Source organism: Diceros bicornis, chromosome 30 (assembly GCF_020826845.1).
Source record: "Diceros bicornis minor isolate mBicDic1 chromosome 30, mDicBic1.mat.cur, whole genome shotgun sequence".
NCBI lineage: Eukaryota > Metazoa > Chordata > Mammalia > Perissodactyla > Rhinocerotidae > Diceros > Diceros bicornis.
This window is the reverse complement of record NC_080769.1, coordinates 4608985-4625716: the sequence shown is the minus strand read 5'-3', so window position 1 is coordinate 4625716 and position 16732 is coordinate 4608985. Positions and strand designations below refer to the sequence as shown.

General features: G+C 59.3%; 1 protein-coding gene, 1 long non-coding RNA gene and 2 other non-coding genes across 7 annotated transcripts; 1 reads left to right on the top strand and 3 right to left on the bottom strand.

The window, feature by feature from the left end:
• Positions 1-222: 222 nt before the first annotated feature.
• On the bottom strand, positions 223-13296 carry TNPO2 (transportin 2). 4 transcript variants are annotated; one of them, XM_058525610.1, is made up of 25 exons: positions 13209-13296; positions 11646-11757; positions 10905-10980; positions 10673-10822; positions 8238-8344; positions 8011-8144; positions 7841-7922; positions 7645-7767; positions 7417-7535; positions 6494-6554; positions 6235-6400; positions 5881-6033; positions 4464-4689; positions 4114-4285; positions 3595-3681; positions 3409-3516; positions 3165-3323; positions 2591-2678; positions 2311-2409; positions 1678-1773; positions 1242-1347; positions 902-1001; positions 748-822; positions 508-635; positions 228-410 (listed from the first exon to the last, which is right to left on the bottom strand). In XM_058525610.1, the coding sequence occupies exons 2-24, from the start codon at positions 11742-11744 to the stop codon at positions 528-530; spliced, it is 2694 nt and encodes an 897-aa protein (XP_058381593.1). In that variant the 5' UTR covers positions 11745-11757; positions 13209-13296; the 3' UTR covers positions 228-410; positions 508-527. The 4 variants fall into 4 exon arrangements, with proteins under 4 accessions (XP_058381594.1, XP_058381593.1, XP_058381596.1 ...); XM_058525611.1 differs by lacking the exon at positions 13209-13296 and having other exon boundaries at positions 223-410; positions 1242-1317; positions 11646-11858; XM_058525613.1 differs by lacking the exon at positions 13209-13296 and having other exon boundaries at positions 534-635; positions 1242-1317; positions 11646-12412.
• On the bottom strand, positions 2475-2549 carry LOC131394645 (small nucleolar RNA ZL2). The gene has a single exon (XR_009216208.1). It is a non-coding gene; the product is annotated as a small nucleolar RNA ZL2 (small nucleolar RNA).
• On the bottom strand, positions 4354-4422 carry LOC131394642 (small nucleolar RNA SNORD41). The gene has a single exon (XR_009216205.1). It is a non-coding gene; the product is annotated as a small nucleolar RNA SNORD41 (small nucleolar RNA).
• Positions 13297-13325: 29 nt separating the features above from the next.
• On the top strand, positions 13326-16417 carry LOC131394342 (uncharacterized). Its single transcript, XR_009216108.1, has 3 exons — positions 13326-15115; positions 15207-15402; positions 15571-16417. It is a non-coding gene; the product is annotated as an uncharacterized LOC131394342 (long non-coding RNA).
• Positions 16418-16732: the final 315 nt, after the last annotated feature.

The window sequence follows — 16732 nt, the reverse complement described above, 5'->3', positions numbered from 1 at the left end:
GCGCCCACGCATGTGTGCGGCCACGTGTGTACGTGTGAGTGTACATGTCTCTACAAGGACCCCCCGCCCCGCCTGCCTTCCCCTCGCCTCATCCTAAGCCGGATTCGGTCGGCCGTGTTGATTCTTCCCTCCCATATGGCTGGCCCCAGGGGGCTGCCTGAGGTGACCCCAATTGAACAAAGGGGCCCTTGCCACCAAGAAGTCCCACCCCACCCCCCCATTTGTAGGACGAGCATGGAGGCCCCACCCACCTGCCCGCCCGCCGGCCGGCCGCGCAGGTTGATGGACTGGGAAGGCGTCTGGATGTAGGCCCCACTCTCTCCTCCCTAACCCCCCTCGACCAGGGCACGGCAACTTCTGGACGCAGCGCGCTCCCCAGCAACCCCTCCGACGACGACGCAGACAGAAACCTGCGGGAGAGGAGAGGTCAGGGCCCGCGCCCCTCAGCCCCCACAACAGCGCCAGCGCGCCCCCCCCCCCCCCCCCCCCCGCACACAGCCTCCTCACCTGGCGGTCGCGACACTCATCTAGACCCCGTAGAAGGCAGCCAGCCGCTCCTTGAGCAGCGGCGGGAACTGCTCTGAGAACTGCTGCCAGTTCTCCTCCCCGACTTGGTCTTTGAAGCCGTGGAGGATCTGTGGGGAGGGAGGGCTGAGGGGCGCCGGGAGGGGAACTCGGCCTCTCCCCGCAGAGGGTCGCCCCCCTGCCGCTTCCTGGGACCACATCAGGGCCAAGGGGGAGCCTCACCTTATAAAACATGTCCCGAAGGTCATCCTTCGGGCTCACCCAGGAGGCTACAGCGTCGCAGAAGAAAATAAAGTCCTGAAACGTGACGGATCCCGTGTGAGGGGCTGCCCGAGCCCAGCCCCAGGGCCTTCCCTCTGAGCCCAGCTGCCCCAACCTGCACGACGCCCCCAGGGTTGACGCCTATCATCATGCAGATGCCTCGGAAGGCCGAGTCCTTCTCCTCGTTGTCCCGGATGTTCCTGAGGGATGTGCACCTGTGGGGAACGTCAGCAGTGGGGAATCAGTGGGTGGGGCTGGGGCAGGATGGGCATCTGTGGTGTGGGGGGAATCGGGTCAGTGGGCAGCAGGGCTGGGTGTGACATGTACCAATGGGGGGCGGGGGAAGCAGGGATCAGCAGGCAGTGGGCTAGGACGCGCATCCATGGGTGGGCCTGCCCCCCCAACCCCGCTGCCCGGCCCCCCGTCCAGCAGGCCCCACACAGATGGGCACCCACCAAGGCCGGATGAACTGCTGCAGCATGGGTGCCACCTCCTGTGGGCACACGTAGCCCAGGCGGCCGATGGTGATGGCTGGAATGGCAGAGGGACTCGTCAGGCGACCTGCAACCCCGAGCGGCCCCGGTACGTGGCGGGGCCTCTGGCACGAGGCACCAGCCCCGCCCCATGGGCCCCAAGGGAACAACTCCTGCTGGCCGCCTGGGCCTCAAGCTTGGTCCAGCCAGGGTCTCCTCCCCACCCCACCTGGTCTCTCCCAGGTCTCCCCCGAGGCCAGCATCTTTCATGGGGCTCCTCCCAGAACCCCCTTCCCAGTCCTTCCAGGCACCCTCCCTGGTTCTTTCCCGAGGCCTCTTCTCAACTATTCTCCCAGCCAGGAACCCCACCTCCAGGAGGCGGGCAAGGGGGCGGCAGTGGCCCAGGCCTGGCGCACACCTGTGTTTTCCAGCAGCGTCTTGGGCGTGTTGGGCCGGTTAATGATTTCCACCAGGTTGTTGAGGACCATCTGCACGTAAGGCTGCATCTCTGCCCCTGGGGGACCAGGCAGTCAGAGCCCGTGTGACCCATGCCACCCAGGCTGACCCCAGTTGCATCCAGACACTGGCCAACCGTAACCAGTGCAGGAACAATAACCTTCTTTGCTGATCCCCAGCCCAGGATCCACAGCCAACTAGAAACAGACTCACACCCCCCAAACACCAGAAGCTTCCCTCAAGTCACCACTGGACACCACGGTGAGACTACACCACCAAATAGGGGGCTGTGGGGGGCGGGGGGGCAAAGTTTCCCAACCAATCCCAGTGGGCCTTTCAGCGAACTGCATGGGGCATGGGAAGGTGGCAGACGGTCCAATCAGAACAGGCCTCCTGTCCTGCCTCTTTCACAGATGGCCTTTCAGCCACCGGACCCCCATCTCTGACAAAACCGCCCAGAGGTGTCCTCTGGCCCCTGGCCAACTGCACCCTCCTCCAAGGAGCACCAGGGCCCCCTTGAGAGGACCTGTCAGTCAGCGCCAGACTCCCAACCCCAGGCCAGGATCAGGCCAATGGGGAGGGGCAGGGCACTCACCCATCTGCATGCAGATCTCGCCGATGGCCCAGGTGGCATTGTTGCAGACAGAGATGAACTCGGGGTTCAGGTTGGTGCCCAGGATGGGCATGAACTCAGCTGGTGGGGGAGAAAGGGGTGCTGAGCACGAGGCCAGCCAGGTGCGCTCCCAGACCTGGCCGGACGGGCCCATCAGCCAGTACGAATACATCCCAGTTCGGTCACAGTCCTCCCCGGTCACGTCTCCATCACCTGAGGCCCAGGTTGGGGTCGTGTGGTGAGCACGAGATGGGGGTCATACCGATACAGGGCTTGACGTGGATGAAGCAGGCTTTGGTGAGGTCTCCCAGGAGGGCGAAGGAGCTCTGCCGGACCTCAGGCATCGAGTCCTGGGGGTCAGAGCGGGTCAGCAGGGCAGGGCTCCCCTCCTCCACAACCAGCCGGGGTCCCCACTAACCCGTCAGCACAGGCAGCTAGGGGAACAGTCCCTGGAGCCGGCCTGACCCTACCACTCCCAGCGCCCAGGCTGGGGCCCCACTGCAGACCCGGGACTCAGGACGTGTGAGAGCCTGGCTCAGGGTACCCCCCAGAGGGGACAGCAGCCCTTCCGGACACCCTGCGGGGACGCTGGAGGGGCTTGTACTTGCAGGCTTCCTGTTTCTGCTTTCTCATTTTGCACATTGTTTGCTTTTTCAATGAGATTTCATTCGTGCCTTATTTGCATCACTTTTTAAATAATTAAAATTTGTTTTTTTACAGGCCGCTTTTCCCTGATGTCTTTCTTTTGGGCACAACCAAGGCCCCTGGTGCGCCCAGGCTGGCCCACACAGGCTACTGAGCACGCAGGCAGAGGCCCGCGAGGGGCGTGCACCCACCTGCATGCACTGGAAGAGGAGCGTCATGATGTTGCTGCGGGCCACCAGCTGTTCCACGTGGCCGCCCAGGCCCTCGGCCAGGCCGCTGAGCAGGTCCAGCGCCACGATCATGAAGTCCTTGTCGGGGGCCTCGTACTGCTCGGGGTGCTGGGTGTACATCTGCGCACAGACAGGGCGGGCGGGCGGGTGAGGGGCCTGGGCCCGCCCTGGGGCGACAGCAGAGCAGCAGGCGGGGGGTGCTCACCATGGCCTGGGCCAGCGTCTTCTGCACCAGGGTGACACAGCGCTGGTAGACGGGCTCGCAGTAGGGCAGGAAGCCGCTCTGCAGGGCGGTGGCCACCGATGACAGGCACTGGCAGGGAGGAGGGCAGAAGAGGTGAACTCAGGCAGGATGGGCAGGGCCGTGCGAGAGGGCCTGGAGCCTGCTCACCTCCAGCAGAGGGAAGAGGTCCTTGTCTTCGTCCTTGAGCTCATTCCACTTCTGGATCAGCGGAGGCATCAGCTTCTGGATGTATTCCTGGAAGGGGAGCAGGAAGTTGGGGTGGGGCTGGCAGCCTGGGAATCAACAGGGCTCCCTGGGACTCAGAGGCACCCATCACCTGAGCAATGAGGTCTGGGTTTCTCTTTGTGGCTCACGGGGCCCTGCAAGGGCTCATCAACCAGACAGACCTCCGGGCCCTTCTCACCCGTCCTGAGGCCCGCCCTCCCCCCGCCCCCTTGGAGCCTGCGTCGGGGCCTCCCGCTTCCCGCAGGCCGGAGCTGCCCTGGCACAGCACTTACCACACTGTCTCCTAACTGTCTGTCTCCCCCACTAGACTGGAAGCAGGGTGAGAGCAGGGGCTGGGTCTGCCTGCCTGCCTGTCGAGGTCACGGCCACGTCCCTGGCTTGCGACGTGGGGTCGCCAGCGGGTCACGGGATTGGGAGGAGGGAGCTGCTGTGGGGTCTCACCGGCTGGTTGAGGTGGTGGCCCACAGAGTCAGCCAGGGTGCCGATGGCGTCGTAGAGGATCAGCAGGTTCTTGTGCTGGTACTTGCCGAAGGCGAAGACGAGGGTGTCCAGGATGTAGCTGAGGTAGGGCACCAGCTCCGTGCAGGCCTCCTCCTCCAGGGTGGCGAAGGCACTGGAGGAGGGAGGGGCTCAGTGGGTCTGCAGGCCAGGCAGAACCAGGGCCGGGCGGGGAGGGCAGCCCGGGATCAGCCAGTACGAATACTGAGAAATCAGCTCGAGGTCAGGGGTTGTGCGTGTCATCACTTCCCGGGACGTGGGGCTGGGGGCTGGGGGCGGGGGCCGAGGGTCACCTGCAGGCCGCCTCCTGCACCCTCTTGTTGCCGTCCAGGATGCGCTTGAGCAGCTCCGTCATCAGGGGCTTGAGGTGCATGTCAGGCGGCTGGCTGACCACCCAGTGGGCGTAGCGGCTCAGCGTCCAGCAGGCGATGGAGCGGACCAGGGCCTTCTTATCCGAAAGGCACTGGATGAGGTGCGGGATCAGCTCGGGCAGGTAGGGCACCATGCCCTGCATGCAGCCTGCAGAAACGGGCACAGGGGAACGCTGAGCCCGCCTAGGACCGGCCAGACCCACTCTTCTGGGGAGAGACAGAGAAGCGGAGGCTCGGAGGTTAAATAACTGGCCCAGAGTCAGAGCCAGTGAAAGGCAGGGTCAGGATGGAAAGCGGCATCAGAGCAAGCCTTTCCCCTCCAGCAGCTCCAGCCCATCACGGTCACCCGTTAGTGACTCGGGCTTCATGGGCAGCAGTAACCCAGAGGGACGGAAAGTTCTTTTCCTTTGAAAACTTTCTGGGATGTTTGTGATTTTTCTTTATTTTTTTTTTTTTAAAAACCACAAACACATCTCTCTTTTAATCGGAGAACTCAGCTAACAGCACACCCCTAAGAATCCACGACACGAGATCTATTTTTACTGGTTTTGGGTGCATTCTTCTAAATCTTTTCCCATTAATGTGCAGAACACCTAGTGTACATATATATTAACATAAGACAAATAACACTTATATAAGGGAACCTTTCCTTGGACAATCTTGAACAGCTCCCCAGGGGGAGGGCTCCTGCTGCTGTGTGTGAACTGTTTCTGACAGGCCTGGAGGCTGAGGCGGTCACAAGAGACGCCTGTAACAGATTCGCAAATCCCTCTGGGAATTCAAGCTGTTCACCCCACTGGGACAAAGGGAGCTTGAAAAACATGCCAGTAACACCCCACCAAGGGAAGCTTGAGGGAGCACCACCAGCATACACTTCCCCTTCAGGAGGCCAGCCTTGCAGCCGGGAGCAGGTCTGAGGCCAGCTGCACCCTGGGTGACCGGGGAAGTGGCGTCTATCTCTCTGCACCTCAGCTGCCCCATCTGTGAAACCCACCTCATCGGGCAGTGCTGAGCCCGGGGGACCAGGCTGCCTGCCACGGGGCAAACCCTGCAGAAGAGCCTGTTAACATTAGTGTTGCTGTAATCATGCCTACGACCTCACAGAATTGCCTGTCCGTGACAATTAGGGAGAGGGCTTGCATTTGGGGTCTGGGGTTCCTTTCAGGCTGAGGGGAAGATTCCAATCCCAGAGCTGTGTGGAGCGGGGTGGGGAGGCCTCTGGAGAGAGCTCGCCAGTGCCGTGCGGCTGCACCCCGACATGGCCTGGCCCGGGCCAGCCCCAGACAGTCTCCCCAGCACAGGCTCAGAGGTGGGGTGCAGCCAGGCGGGCGGCACTCACCCTCAGCGATGGCGCCCAGCACCAGGATGCCCGACTCCTTGACCACCCACTCGGGGTGGAAGAGGAGGCCCTTGAGCAGAGGGAGCAGGTGGGGCAGCAGCTCCTCCCGGAAGACGTTGGCCAGTACGTCCAGCGCAGCCGCTGAGCACTTCCCTGGTGGGGGGAAATTGGGGGCGGGCTCAGGGAGGCCCATCGGGGAGGCCACTGGCTCTCCTCGACTAGACCCCTTGGATCAAAGTTCATGATTAGACTCTGCACGATCTGCTCTGCATAGGCTTCTAATCACCTCCTGGGAGGCAGCCCAGGGCCTGCCGCCCCCACGTCCCCCTCCTCGCCCCAGGCCGGGCCACGCACTCAGATTCCAGTCGGACAAAGCATCATCATCGTCGTCGTCCTCTGCGTCCTCGGAGCCGTCAGGCCGCTCGGCCTCGTGGGGCAGCGTGACCGTGCGCGACTTGTGGAAGCGCGGCTTGATGTCCTGCTCGCTGTCGGGGACCGCCTCGTCCTCCTCCACGTCCCCCTGCAGAGCCGGGCAGACCGTTAAGTACCACTGGGGCCCCCACCCTAACCCTCGCCTGCTGGCCACAGCAGCTGGCAGTCGGCCCCGACTCACCTTGAGCAGGATGATGTCGATTTCCGAATACTTCATCCCATTTACCAGGATGGGGATCAACCTGTCGGGGAAAAAGGCTGTTAATCAGGCTGCAGGGGCCCCCGGAGGCTCACAGCCTGGGGAAGAGGAAGCAGAGGTGCGGGCAGGAGCAGCACGGAGCCAAGGGGCAGACGGCACTGCGCATGCTGGTTCTGCTTGTGCGCATCGTTCACTTCCCCCAGGGGTACCGTCCCAGCCTAGTCTCAGCCACTGGGACTGGGACAGAGCTGACACGACTCCTAGCTCCACAGGAGGCCTCCTGACCAGACCCGGCCACGGAGTGAATTCTAGACCCCGGAATACACTGACAGGCTGGGAACAATGCACGATCCCTAGCAAGCCATGAGGCGGGGACATGTGGTCCTGTCACCAGGCACTTCTCTGGGACAGGGCCAGGTTAGGAGAGCAAATAGGCAGGCCAGCCAGCCCCCCCAGCTGGAGCCCACACACCTTGGGCTTGGAAACTTTGATTAGAGCCTTCACTGACTCAGGGATAGGCAAGTGATCCTGTTGGTCAAGGAAGGGCAGCCCTGGGACTTTTCCTGGAGAAGCTAGTCAAGAAATTCCTTACTCTGAGTTCCTAAGCTAGAAGGCTGCAGAAGGCACAGCACTACCATGAGGGGAGCTCATGCCTGAGAACGAAGTAGATGTGAGACTAGACAGATGCCGTCCACATCCTTTGAGCACCTGGGTCCATCTATGCCTGAAGCCTTTGCTGGCTTTTCATTTACCTATAACTTACCTATAACTTACCTAATTTTTAAGTCATTAAAATCTGCATTCTTATCACTGGCCAAATTAACATACATAGGGCCAGAAGGTAAACTGAGATGGAGGACATGGAGTGAGGCTAGGGTGGGACAGAGGGCAGGAGCAGCACTCACTGGACCAGGTGGGAGGCCAGGACTTCCTTGCAGATGGGCTGCTCGGCCAGCGTCAGCCAGAACTCGCAGGCCTCAAGGGCCACATTCTCATCGTGGTCCTGGGTCCTCTGCAGCATGTACTGGGGCAGGGCAGGAGAAGGGTGAGGCCTGGCCGGGGGTGGGGTGGCCCCCCGCCTCCCGCCCCACAGCGCCCGCCAGGCCCGCCAGGCCCGCCTGGGCCCTGCACACCTGGATGATGCTGTGCATGTGGGGGATGAGCCTGTCGATCCGCACTTCCAGCAGCATCACCAGGGCGCGGCACACGTTCTTCCGCACCTCAGGGTCGTCATCCACCGCCAGAGCAAACAGGTGCTGCGGGGAAGGCGGGGTCAGCTGCGGCAGGGCCCCAGCCCTCGGCCTCCCCACCCCCAGCCCGGCGGCCCACCTCGATGAAGGTGTCAATGTTGTCCATCAGCGCCTGGGCCCGGTCCATGATGAACTGGTTCACGCAGGCAATGGCGTGGGACCTGGCGGCAAGCCAGCACGTGGTCACCGCTGCCCCCGCTGCCCCGCCCACTCCAGGTCCCCTGCAGACCCCCGGGGGGCCGCACCCACCGGATCTTGGGACTGCAGTGCTTGAAGAATTGCAGGAACTTGGGGATCATGACGTTGAGGGGCCTGTTGAGGGCATCGCTGTCCAGAAGCTCAGACGAGTCTTCGCAGATCTTCTGCAGGGCTCCGAAGGCTCCCTGCGTGGAGAGGGGCAGGCAGAGGGGCGTGCGTCCCGGTCCAGCCCCAGCTCCCGGCCCGTGCGGGTGGGCGGGCCACAGCTTGTTGCGTACCTCACACGTGTTGTAATCCTCCGAGTTGAGCAGGTTGCACAGCTGGGGCAGCAGCTCGGGCCACATCTGCAGCTCACCCTTGGAAGCGATGGTGGTGATGAGAATGCCTGGGGCGGCCGGGAAGGGACGCTGCCTCAGGCTGGGTGCGGGCCTGCTCGGCACCCCGGCGCTCACCCTGCCAGTACCCACACAGGCTTTCTGTACGCCAGCTATCCCTGTAAGCACTACACACCCCTTTTGAGATCCCTGCGCCTTACTGTGGGCCAGCTCTGTTCCAGGCCCTGGCATGCAGCACAGAACTAAACACAAAATCCCTGCCCTTGGGAGCTGACGTCTAGTGAGGGAGGCTGTGAGGTAAAGATACAGGAGCAAAGGCCTGGGAAGCTAGATGCCCAGAGCTAAGGGGAGAAATAAAGCAGAGAAGATGGCTAGCAAGGGCTGAGGGTGAAGGGAGCCATTTTAAATTGGGTGTCCAGAGCAGGCTTCACCCAGGTAACATCTCGATATCTGAGCTAAGACCTGAAGGAGGTGAGGGAGAAGCCATTGAGATCCCTGGGGAAAGAGCAGCCCAGGCAGAAGGCACAGCAGGTGCAAAGGCCCGGGGGCAGGAGCAGGCCTGGTGTGCTTACAGATGCATGAGGAGCCAGTGGAGCTGAGCGGAGAAACTGAAGGGGAGAGTGGGAGAAGGGGATGGCTGGGGGCGGGGGGGGGGGGGTGCCGCCGCTGGTGCACGGCCACATGGCGTTGGGGAAGACTTGTACCGCTTATTAGAAACCCAAGTTCGGCCTGCAGGAGGCATCTGAAGCAGGAGGGCAGGGAAGTAACTGAAGTCGATGTCAGTGCAGATGGGAATTAAAGCCAGGAGATGGCAGTGTTTCCCAGGTGACCCTGGCTCACACGTCTGCTGGGAAAGGTGCTCCCTGCCATGGGTAGACTGAGTGCACTCCCAGGCCTGTCCCTGTGTGACCCTGGCCACATCACCTAACCTCTCTGTGCCTCAGTGGAGATAAGGAACAGCAGCCTCCTAGGACTACTGGGAGGCTTCAATGACTTAAGTACTTAGAGCACAACCTGGCACCTAGAATGAGCTTGGTAAGTCCAGATCCTTCTGCTGGCCTTAAAGGCGGTATCGTAGGGGCTAAGGGTCACTTTTAACAGAGGCAGCAGGCCCCAAGATCAGCTCTTCTGGCAGGCCCACTATCTAGCTCAAATTTTTTTTATCTAGCCCACTATCTAGCTTTATTTTTTCTGTCTTTATTGCATTCGTTTTTAAGGTTAACTGCCCTTTAGGGCAAGCAAATCTCTCTTCATTTAAAACAGTTGTATACCACATTCTTTGAAAAGCAACTTTTAAAAGTTGACATAGATTTAAATAAAAAGAGTATAAGTCAGTTTATATGTCCATGATATCTCAATAAAGTTGGAAAAAAAAATAAGTCAGTAACAGGATCCGGCCTCATGACGTAGCAGTTAAGTGCGTGCGCTCCGCTGCTGGCAGCCCAGGTTCAGATCCCGGGTGCGCACCGACGCACTGCTTGCCAGGCCATGCTGTGGTGGCGTCCCACATAAAGTGGAGGAAGATGGGCACAGTTGTTAGCCCAGGGCCAGTCTTCCTCAGCAAAAAGAGGAGGATTGGCATGGATGTCAGCTCAGGGCTGATCTTCCTCACACACACACAAAAAAATAGATTAAAAAAAAAAAAGTCAGTAATAAATGGTAGGGTTGGTGTTTATCAGTAGTGAAAAAGCTTAAGGTAAAATTGCTAGAAAATTCTTGGTCATCCTTCTGCAACTTCCTCAGGCAGCCTTCCAGGAGCCAGGAAGGCTCCGACGCCAACCTCACTTGCGTTTCACCTAAACCAACACTGGTGAGAATTAGCTACCACCAAGCTCCACAAGGGCAGGGAGCCCTCAGATTTTTTTTTTTTTTTTTTTAAAGATTTTATTTATTTATTTTTTTCCCCCCCAAAGCCCCAGTAGATAGTTGTATGTCATAGCTGCACACCCTTCTAGTTGCCGTATGTGGGACGCGGCCTCAGCATGGCCGGAGAAGCGGTGCGTCGGTGCGTGCCCGGGATCCGAACCCGGGCCGCCAGCAGCGGAGCGCGCGCACTTAACCGCTAAGCCACGGGGCCGGCCCAACCCTCAGATTTTAACCTGACCTGACACAAAATTCTGGACATCAAGTGACTGCCTCAGAAGTAAGCATGGATGTTTCAGGAGGGAATGGTTCAGAACGTGGACCTGCACTGGTCGCTTCTGAGCTCTCCTACTTACCAGGCAAGTCCCTTAACATCCCTGTGCCTCAGTTTCCTCATCTGTAAAACGGCAACAGTAACAGTGCTACCACCTACAGTGCTGCAGCATTCAGTGACTAATACCCTTAACATGACGAGAAGCTTCTGGGCCAAGACCGACTCCCGCTGCCCCTCTCACCTATGGTGGCTCTGATGAGCGAGGAGGCGTCGCCGATGTTGTTGAGACACTCTTGCTTGATGAAGTCGGCCACAGGCGGTGGAAAGCTCTGGTAATGCGCCTTCACGTTGTTCTTGAGGATGAGACCGCTAAGAGAGCGAGTTGGCTCATCTGGGGAAAGAGGGCTGAGGCTCAAGGCACCACCGGGGAGAAAGCGGGGTCCAGCCTTCGTGGAGGGGCACCGAGGGCGTACCTTCCGACTTGAGTCTGGTCAGAACGAAGATCAGATAGTTGTTGAAGTCAGGAAACTGGTTCAGTTGTTTGAGTTTCTGCCAGGTTGTTAAGGAACTTGGGAGACAGGGGCCTTCCCCAGGCGGGGCCCCCTTACTGTCACATAGCTGACGGTACCTCTGACCACTGGGACCAGGCAGCCAGCTCCTGATGCCACCTCTCAACCCTCATGCCCAAAACAACACAGCATTTCAGGCCCATCAAATTCATCCGGGTAGGGGGAAGATGCCCAAGCTTTCCACCCAGCCCTGAAGATCTGGCCAGAGCAGGAGAGGGTGGCAGGCCTGGCTCTGTCTGAGGGTGGCAGCTGCCACCCAGCCACTCACCAGCAGTCCAACGTTGCCTGCTTTTCTCAAAAAGAAGGAAAGCCACATTTTCAAGTGAAACTTACTAATGGTTTAAATGCTTCAAAAGTTTAACTTATAGTATTTTAAACAACCAATTGAAAAAAAGAAATTTTAACCTGAACCTAAACAAAAGCAGAGAGCCAGCTAAAGGTGTCCTCCCATCCCGCCCCTCCACAGGGCCACATTTCCTCTGGGAATGGGACCCAAGAGTTCTAATCCTTAATTCTCTGCCAAGGCTAGCTCCTCCCCACAGCAGAAAGAGTCTGGGGATCGGGGAGTTGGCCCCTTCCTCTCTGGCCTTCGGGGGCTGCAGATGTCTGCTGGGCTCCCCCCAGCCCGGAAGGAAGGAAGGATACATCCTGCACGATGCGCTGCGTGGCTGTGTTGGGTGACTGTGAGTCTTTGAGCAGCTGCAGGACCTGCTGCAGGCCCTGCTCATCTGGCTGCCAGTCCATGGCGCAAAGCGAGCTGCGGGAGTAGGGGCCAGGGTCAGCGCTGGGTCCCTGGGGCTCCGTGTGAGTCACAGGCTCAGCCCCCGCGGAGGTGGCAGCATTGGAGGCATGACTGGAGCACCCTCAGCGGACAAAGTCGGCCAATCCACACCAACCCAAGTGCGGGGTCCCCGCCAGCTGCAACATCCACGGCCACGAGGGTGGGGGGATGTAGAAGCAGGCCACGGGAAGAGGTGGTGGGGCCAACGGATCCTCATCCGCATCAATGCAGAGCCTTCCTCTGGCAGCCACGCCACCGCCCCCAGCTGCGGGCCTTAAGGCTTCCGTCTCCCTCGAAGCAGCTGGAGTAGGGCCCAGCCACCTCTCCATGCAGGGGCCCTGCCCCAGACTGCCATAGCGCCCTGGCCCCGGTGGTTTCCCACGTGCAGGTGTGGCCCCCTGAAGAACCCCTTCTCCTCCTGAAACTCAGCCCTTAAGCTCCGCCAGATCCCAGCCACCTCCTCTGCCCTGGGCCGGTCCCTGAGCCTCCCAAGATGCACCGTCCCAAGGCGCTCCGATTGTCTTGATCCCTGCCGCCTCCCCTAATCCGGCCCTCCAAGTTCAACCGGATGCCAGACGCCCCCCTTTCTGGCCTAGCCAGACCCGGTACCCAGCGATTCCCCTTAATCAGGCCCGAAGCAATCCCCAGACAGATTCGCGTTGCCTTTCGGAATGAGAGCCATCCAAGCCCGCCCACCCCGCGACAGAAGCCCCCTGGACCGGTCCCTGTCGCTTTCCCCAACCAGGTCTGGCCAAGGCCCCTCCCCACAGTCAGCAGTAACTCGTGCTGACGAGTCTCCGCTGCTTCCCCCAATTAAGTTCGGCCAAGGCCCCCACCACCCCGAACCGGAAACCCCTTTGGTCCATCCCTGCAGTTTCCCCCAATTAGGCCTGGCCGAACAGCCCCCCAGAGCATTTCCCCAACGGATCCCAGCGACGCCTCACAGCCAGACCCAGCAAAGCCCTCTAGGCCGAAGTCTGACACCCCTCCCTATCAGGGCCCAACAAGCCCCCCCAACTTTTCAATGCGGCCTCCCCCAATCAGACTCAACCAAGCCCCGCCGAAACAGCCCCCCACACACACCCGATCCTCGCGACGTCCCCCTATCAGGCCCTAAGCAGTCCCCAAATGCTTCCCCCAATAAGATCCCCTCCAGCCTGACCCCAGCCGCCCCACTGGCCCGATTCTCGCGGCACTGGGACCTGGCCCCGCTCCGAGGCCCCACCCCCTAAGCCCGGCTCGGTTGCCCCCTCCCCCGCCCCGGCCCGTTCTCGCTGCCTCGCGAATCTGGCCCAACCGGGTTCTCGGCCTTTCCCGGTCAGGCGCGGCCCCGACGCCCGGGCCACGCGCAGCGCAGGCCCGGAGCCCGGTGGGGGTCGACGCAAGCCAGGGCCGAGCCGGGCGGGCTCCAGGTGAGGCCCACTTACCGGGCCCCGGGCGGAAGCCGCGGCGCCTTGCGCTGCGCTTCTCCTGAGACTCGCGCGGAAGGAGGGAGCCAAAGAGAGGGAATAAAAAAAAAACGCGGCCGTAGATGAGCCGCCGCGGCTTCCGTACGCCGTTCAAACTGGCACAGACGAGCCAATCAGAAGGAGCAGACGCTGCACGTGGCCTGGCTCCGGGGAGACCCAGGCCCCGCCGAGGCCTGGTCACGTGACTGAAGAGTTGGAGGCTCTCTTGGCCTTTCTGGCCGGCAGGTCCTCCCACCGTCTCGTTTCCTCAGCGTCTCTCTAGTCGGCCTGACAGCAGCTCTTTGCTAGGAGCTGAGTTTGAAGGCGAGCGGGGACTTTGGGTGTGTGGTGGACCTGGGCATGCCTCGGCCAGAGTCAGCTACGCCTTTGTCACCCCCTCCTGTAAGAATGGAACTGTGCCTCCTTCCTCCCATCCAGAAGGTACTTGGGAGGAGTACAGTATGTGGGCCCAAGGAAAAAGCGGAGGGACTGTGCCTGGGGTGGACTTTACATCCCAGAGACAAAGGAAGAAAAGCCAGACAAAGGGAGTGCCTGATACGGGCTGGGTTCCTACAGAAGCCTCTGCCACACTGCGTTATTTTCCAGTGCTGTTCCACAATTTCTACAAGGATATAAAATTTTAAACGAAATGAACTAATAAAATAAATGCAGGAGCAGAAGACCTAATTCCTTTCCCTACCTGAACCTGAATGAGGTGGAACAGTCCAGGAAATTTAGGCAAGGGCAGGGTCATGAAGAAAGACATCTTCGTGATCCTCGCGCCGTCTGAGGACAAAGTAGGGCACCTCTTTTCTTGCTCGTAAGAACAGAGCCGAGTAAAGAGAAGCTGAAGACCCTAGAGCGTCCCGGTTTCCTCTCCTGACCCTACTGATAACAAAGTGGGCGACCTCCTGCCACTGGGATCCTTAGTTTCCCCCACTTGTCAAATGGGTATAAGAATAGTTTGCTGGGTTAGAGATAATCCAAGTTAAGCATTACCAAGCCTGCCGTAAATTGTTCTTTAAAAACGTGGCTTTTACCCCGCGAGGCTCAAGGCGGTCCTTTCACTGTATTCAGCCCCACCCTAAACCAATATTTACTGAATTTACTGAATCAACTAGGGCTTTAATCCCAAAGGACAACCTAGCCCTTCCCTGAGGGACATTTTGGTGTCGGGAGAGGCACAAGGTCCATTTTTGCCCCAGCCTGGAGGGGAACAGGTTTCTCGGCCCACTTCCCGTTGGCAGGCAGTCCTGGCTCCGTTCATTCATGAAAAGCAGGTACCCAAAATCACTCTTGTCGAGCACTGGGCCCTCCCAGGCTTGGGAAGGGTCGCCTGGCACCTAATTCCACTCGGAGACTCGGGAAAGACTCCCTAAAGGAGCAGCTGGATTTCCATCTCAGCCAGCGCTGCTGAACAGAAACCCGGCTTGACACACGTGCGGAAAGCCACTGCCTACGCATGCGCATTGGCCTTCCCTCGCGGACCCTGATGCCCTGGAACTACAAATCCCGTCTTGCCGCGCGCCCGCGCTCTCGCGCTTACGAGCTCCGGCTAAGACTCAAAACCTGGGGGTCTGGAGACCGCCCCCGGTGGTGGGCGTTGTGCAGAAGGAAGAGTGAGATCGAGGGGTTGGGACTGGGTTTGGATTTTTCGGGAGGGGGTGCGAAAGGTAGGAGTTTTCTGCTCAGGGTTGGGGATTGCCCCAGATAAGGGTCAGGCGGGCAGCGACTAGATGCAGGAGAGAATTTGTTAGTGCTCACCCCCCTCCTTTTAATATGTCAAGTTTCCAGCGGCCTTGCGAAGCCTCGGGAGAGGGAGTCAGGCAGAATAAAGTGGCCCCTGCTGCCTGTGTGGTCCACAGTACTGGCCCTCGTGTGATCACGTAAGTCTTTCTTCCTCTCCCCAGCTGGTGGATTTAAGTAGTGAATCAAGACCCCCCCCCCCCCATTTCTTAAGCACCTACCGCCTGTCAGGCGGTTTCCAAATGTAATTCTCACAACAGCCCTGTGCACGGCAAGCTTACTTCAACGCAACTAGAAGCGCTCAGTGCAAAAAGGACACTCAAGCAGCTGCTGCCCAACCGTAAAGCTGAGATGGGAGACAAACTCCTCTCGGGTTACAACAGCCGCCCTGCCTGAGCATCTCCTCAAGCTATGCCCGCGTTCAGAGGTTAGCATTTCTCAAACACGGCCCCAAACACAAGCCAAACTGCTTCACCTGGAGAAGCAATGACAGCTGTTTTAAATACTGTCAGGGTTAATGTTGACTGTATGAACATTGCCCTTGCTTTAGAACTTGGCTCTAGAGATGCTTCTGTAATTTACCCCTATTTTCTAGATGAAGAACCTGAACCACAGAAAAGCTAAGTGACTTACCCAAGATCACACAGCTAACAGGCACCAGAATAGTTTGAAGCCAGGGCTCTGTGACTCACCACAACCTGAATTCGATTCTCCTCCGGCTTCAGACTTTCCCCAGGTCAGGGCTGGCGAGCGTGGTGAAGGGGGGTGCCTAGACTCCATCAGCTCCTCCTGCCTCCTGACACTCCAGAATAGAGGCTGAGCTGCTGCAGGGGTGACCTACTTCTCCCACTGTGTTTCTTTTTAAAGATCCAGCCGCTGCTGGTGGCTTTGAGGGAGGAGGAGGCAGAGGTGGCTCAATTGGCTTCCTATGTCCCCTCCCCCCACACTACCTCCCAAGGCTAAAGTCACACCTGGGCCAGCTCAGCATCCCCAAAGTAGGAGGGAGAGACCCTTGAGCGATGTGGAAAATAACCAGACCAGCCTCACCGTTAGCAGTAGGGACAGGTCCTGTTCCGAAGCCTGCTTGCTGGCTCTTCCACCACGAGCCAGGCGCGCTTTCAGCTTGGGGGCTTTGCACCTGCTGTTCCTCCGGCCTGGAACACTTCCAAGGACCATCTTCACTGCCTGTCCCACTGCCTGTTCCCTTCAGAACTTAGGATAAATGTCACCTTCTCAGGGAGGCCATCCCTGACCAATTTAAAACTGCCGTCTCTCCCACTCTCATCCCGGTCCCCCGTTCACACTTTATTTTTTGCCAATAGAATGTATAATTATCCAATGTGTTCTGTTGTACTTTGTTTCTCGTGTTTCCCCCACTAGAACGTTAGCACCACCAGGACAAGTTTTCTCTGTTCTGGTGCTCGGTATTGGGAACACCCCACCTCAACCCCTACAGGCTGCAGCTGACAGTCTGAGGCCCAGTGGTGCTACTTCAGCCCTCCTCCCGCTGCCTTCACGTCCCAGGTGGCCCGCGGTGCCCGCCGTGGTCCTCCCCGATGGAAGGGGGAGGGAGGCTGGCCCTGGGATGGGCAGGAGTGCTGAGCTGCATGGCATTCGTGCCTGGAAAGTCCTGGGAGGTGAGGCCATGTCTGGGGGGCCCAGATATTGCTCCAGGTCTAGCAGGTTTGAGAAGGGGTCAGGAGGTAAGGGCATCTTAAAATATTTGTGGGCTCGTTGGAGAGCAGGCAGCTTCCAGC

Coding starts and splice junctions, on each gene's coding strand:
- TNPO2 (XM_058525613.1), bottom strand. CDS start 11,744: ATGGACTGGCAGCCAGATGAGCAGGGCCTGCAGCAGGTCCTGCAGCTG. Junction 7,923..8,010: donor CACTGCAGTCCCAAGATCCG/GTGGGTGCGGCC, acceptor GCTTGCCGCCAG/GTCCCACGCCATTGCCTGCG. Junction 1,002..1,241: donor CAGCAGTTCATCCGGCCTTG/GTGGGTGCCCAT, acceptor CGTTCCCCACAG/GTGCACATCCCTCAGGAACA.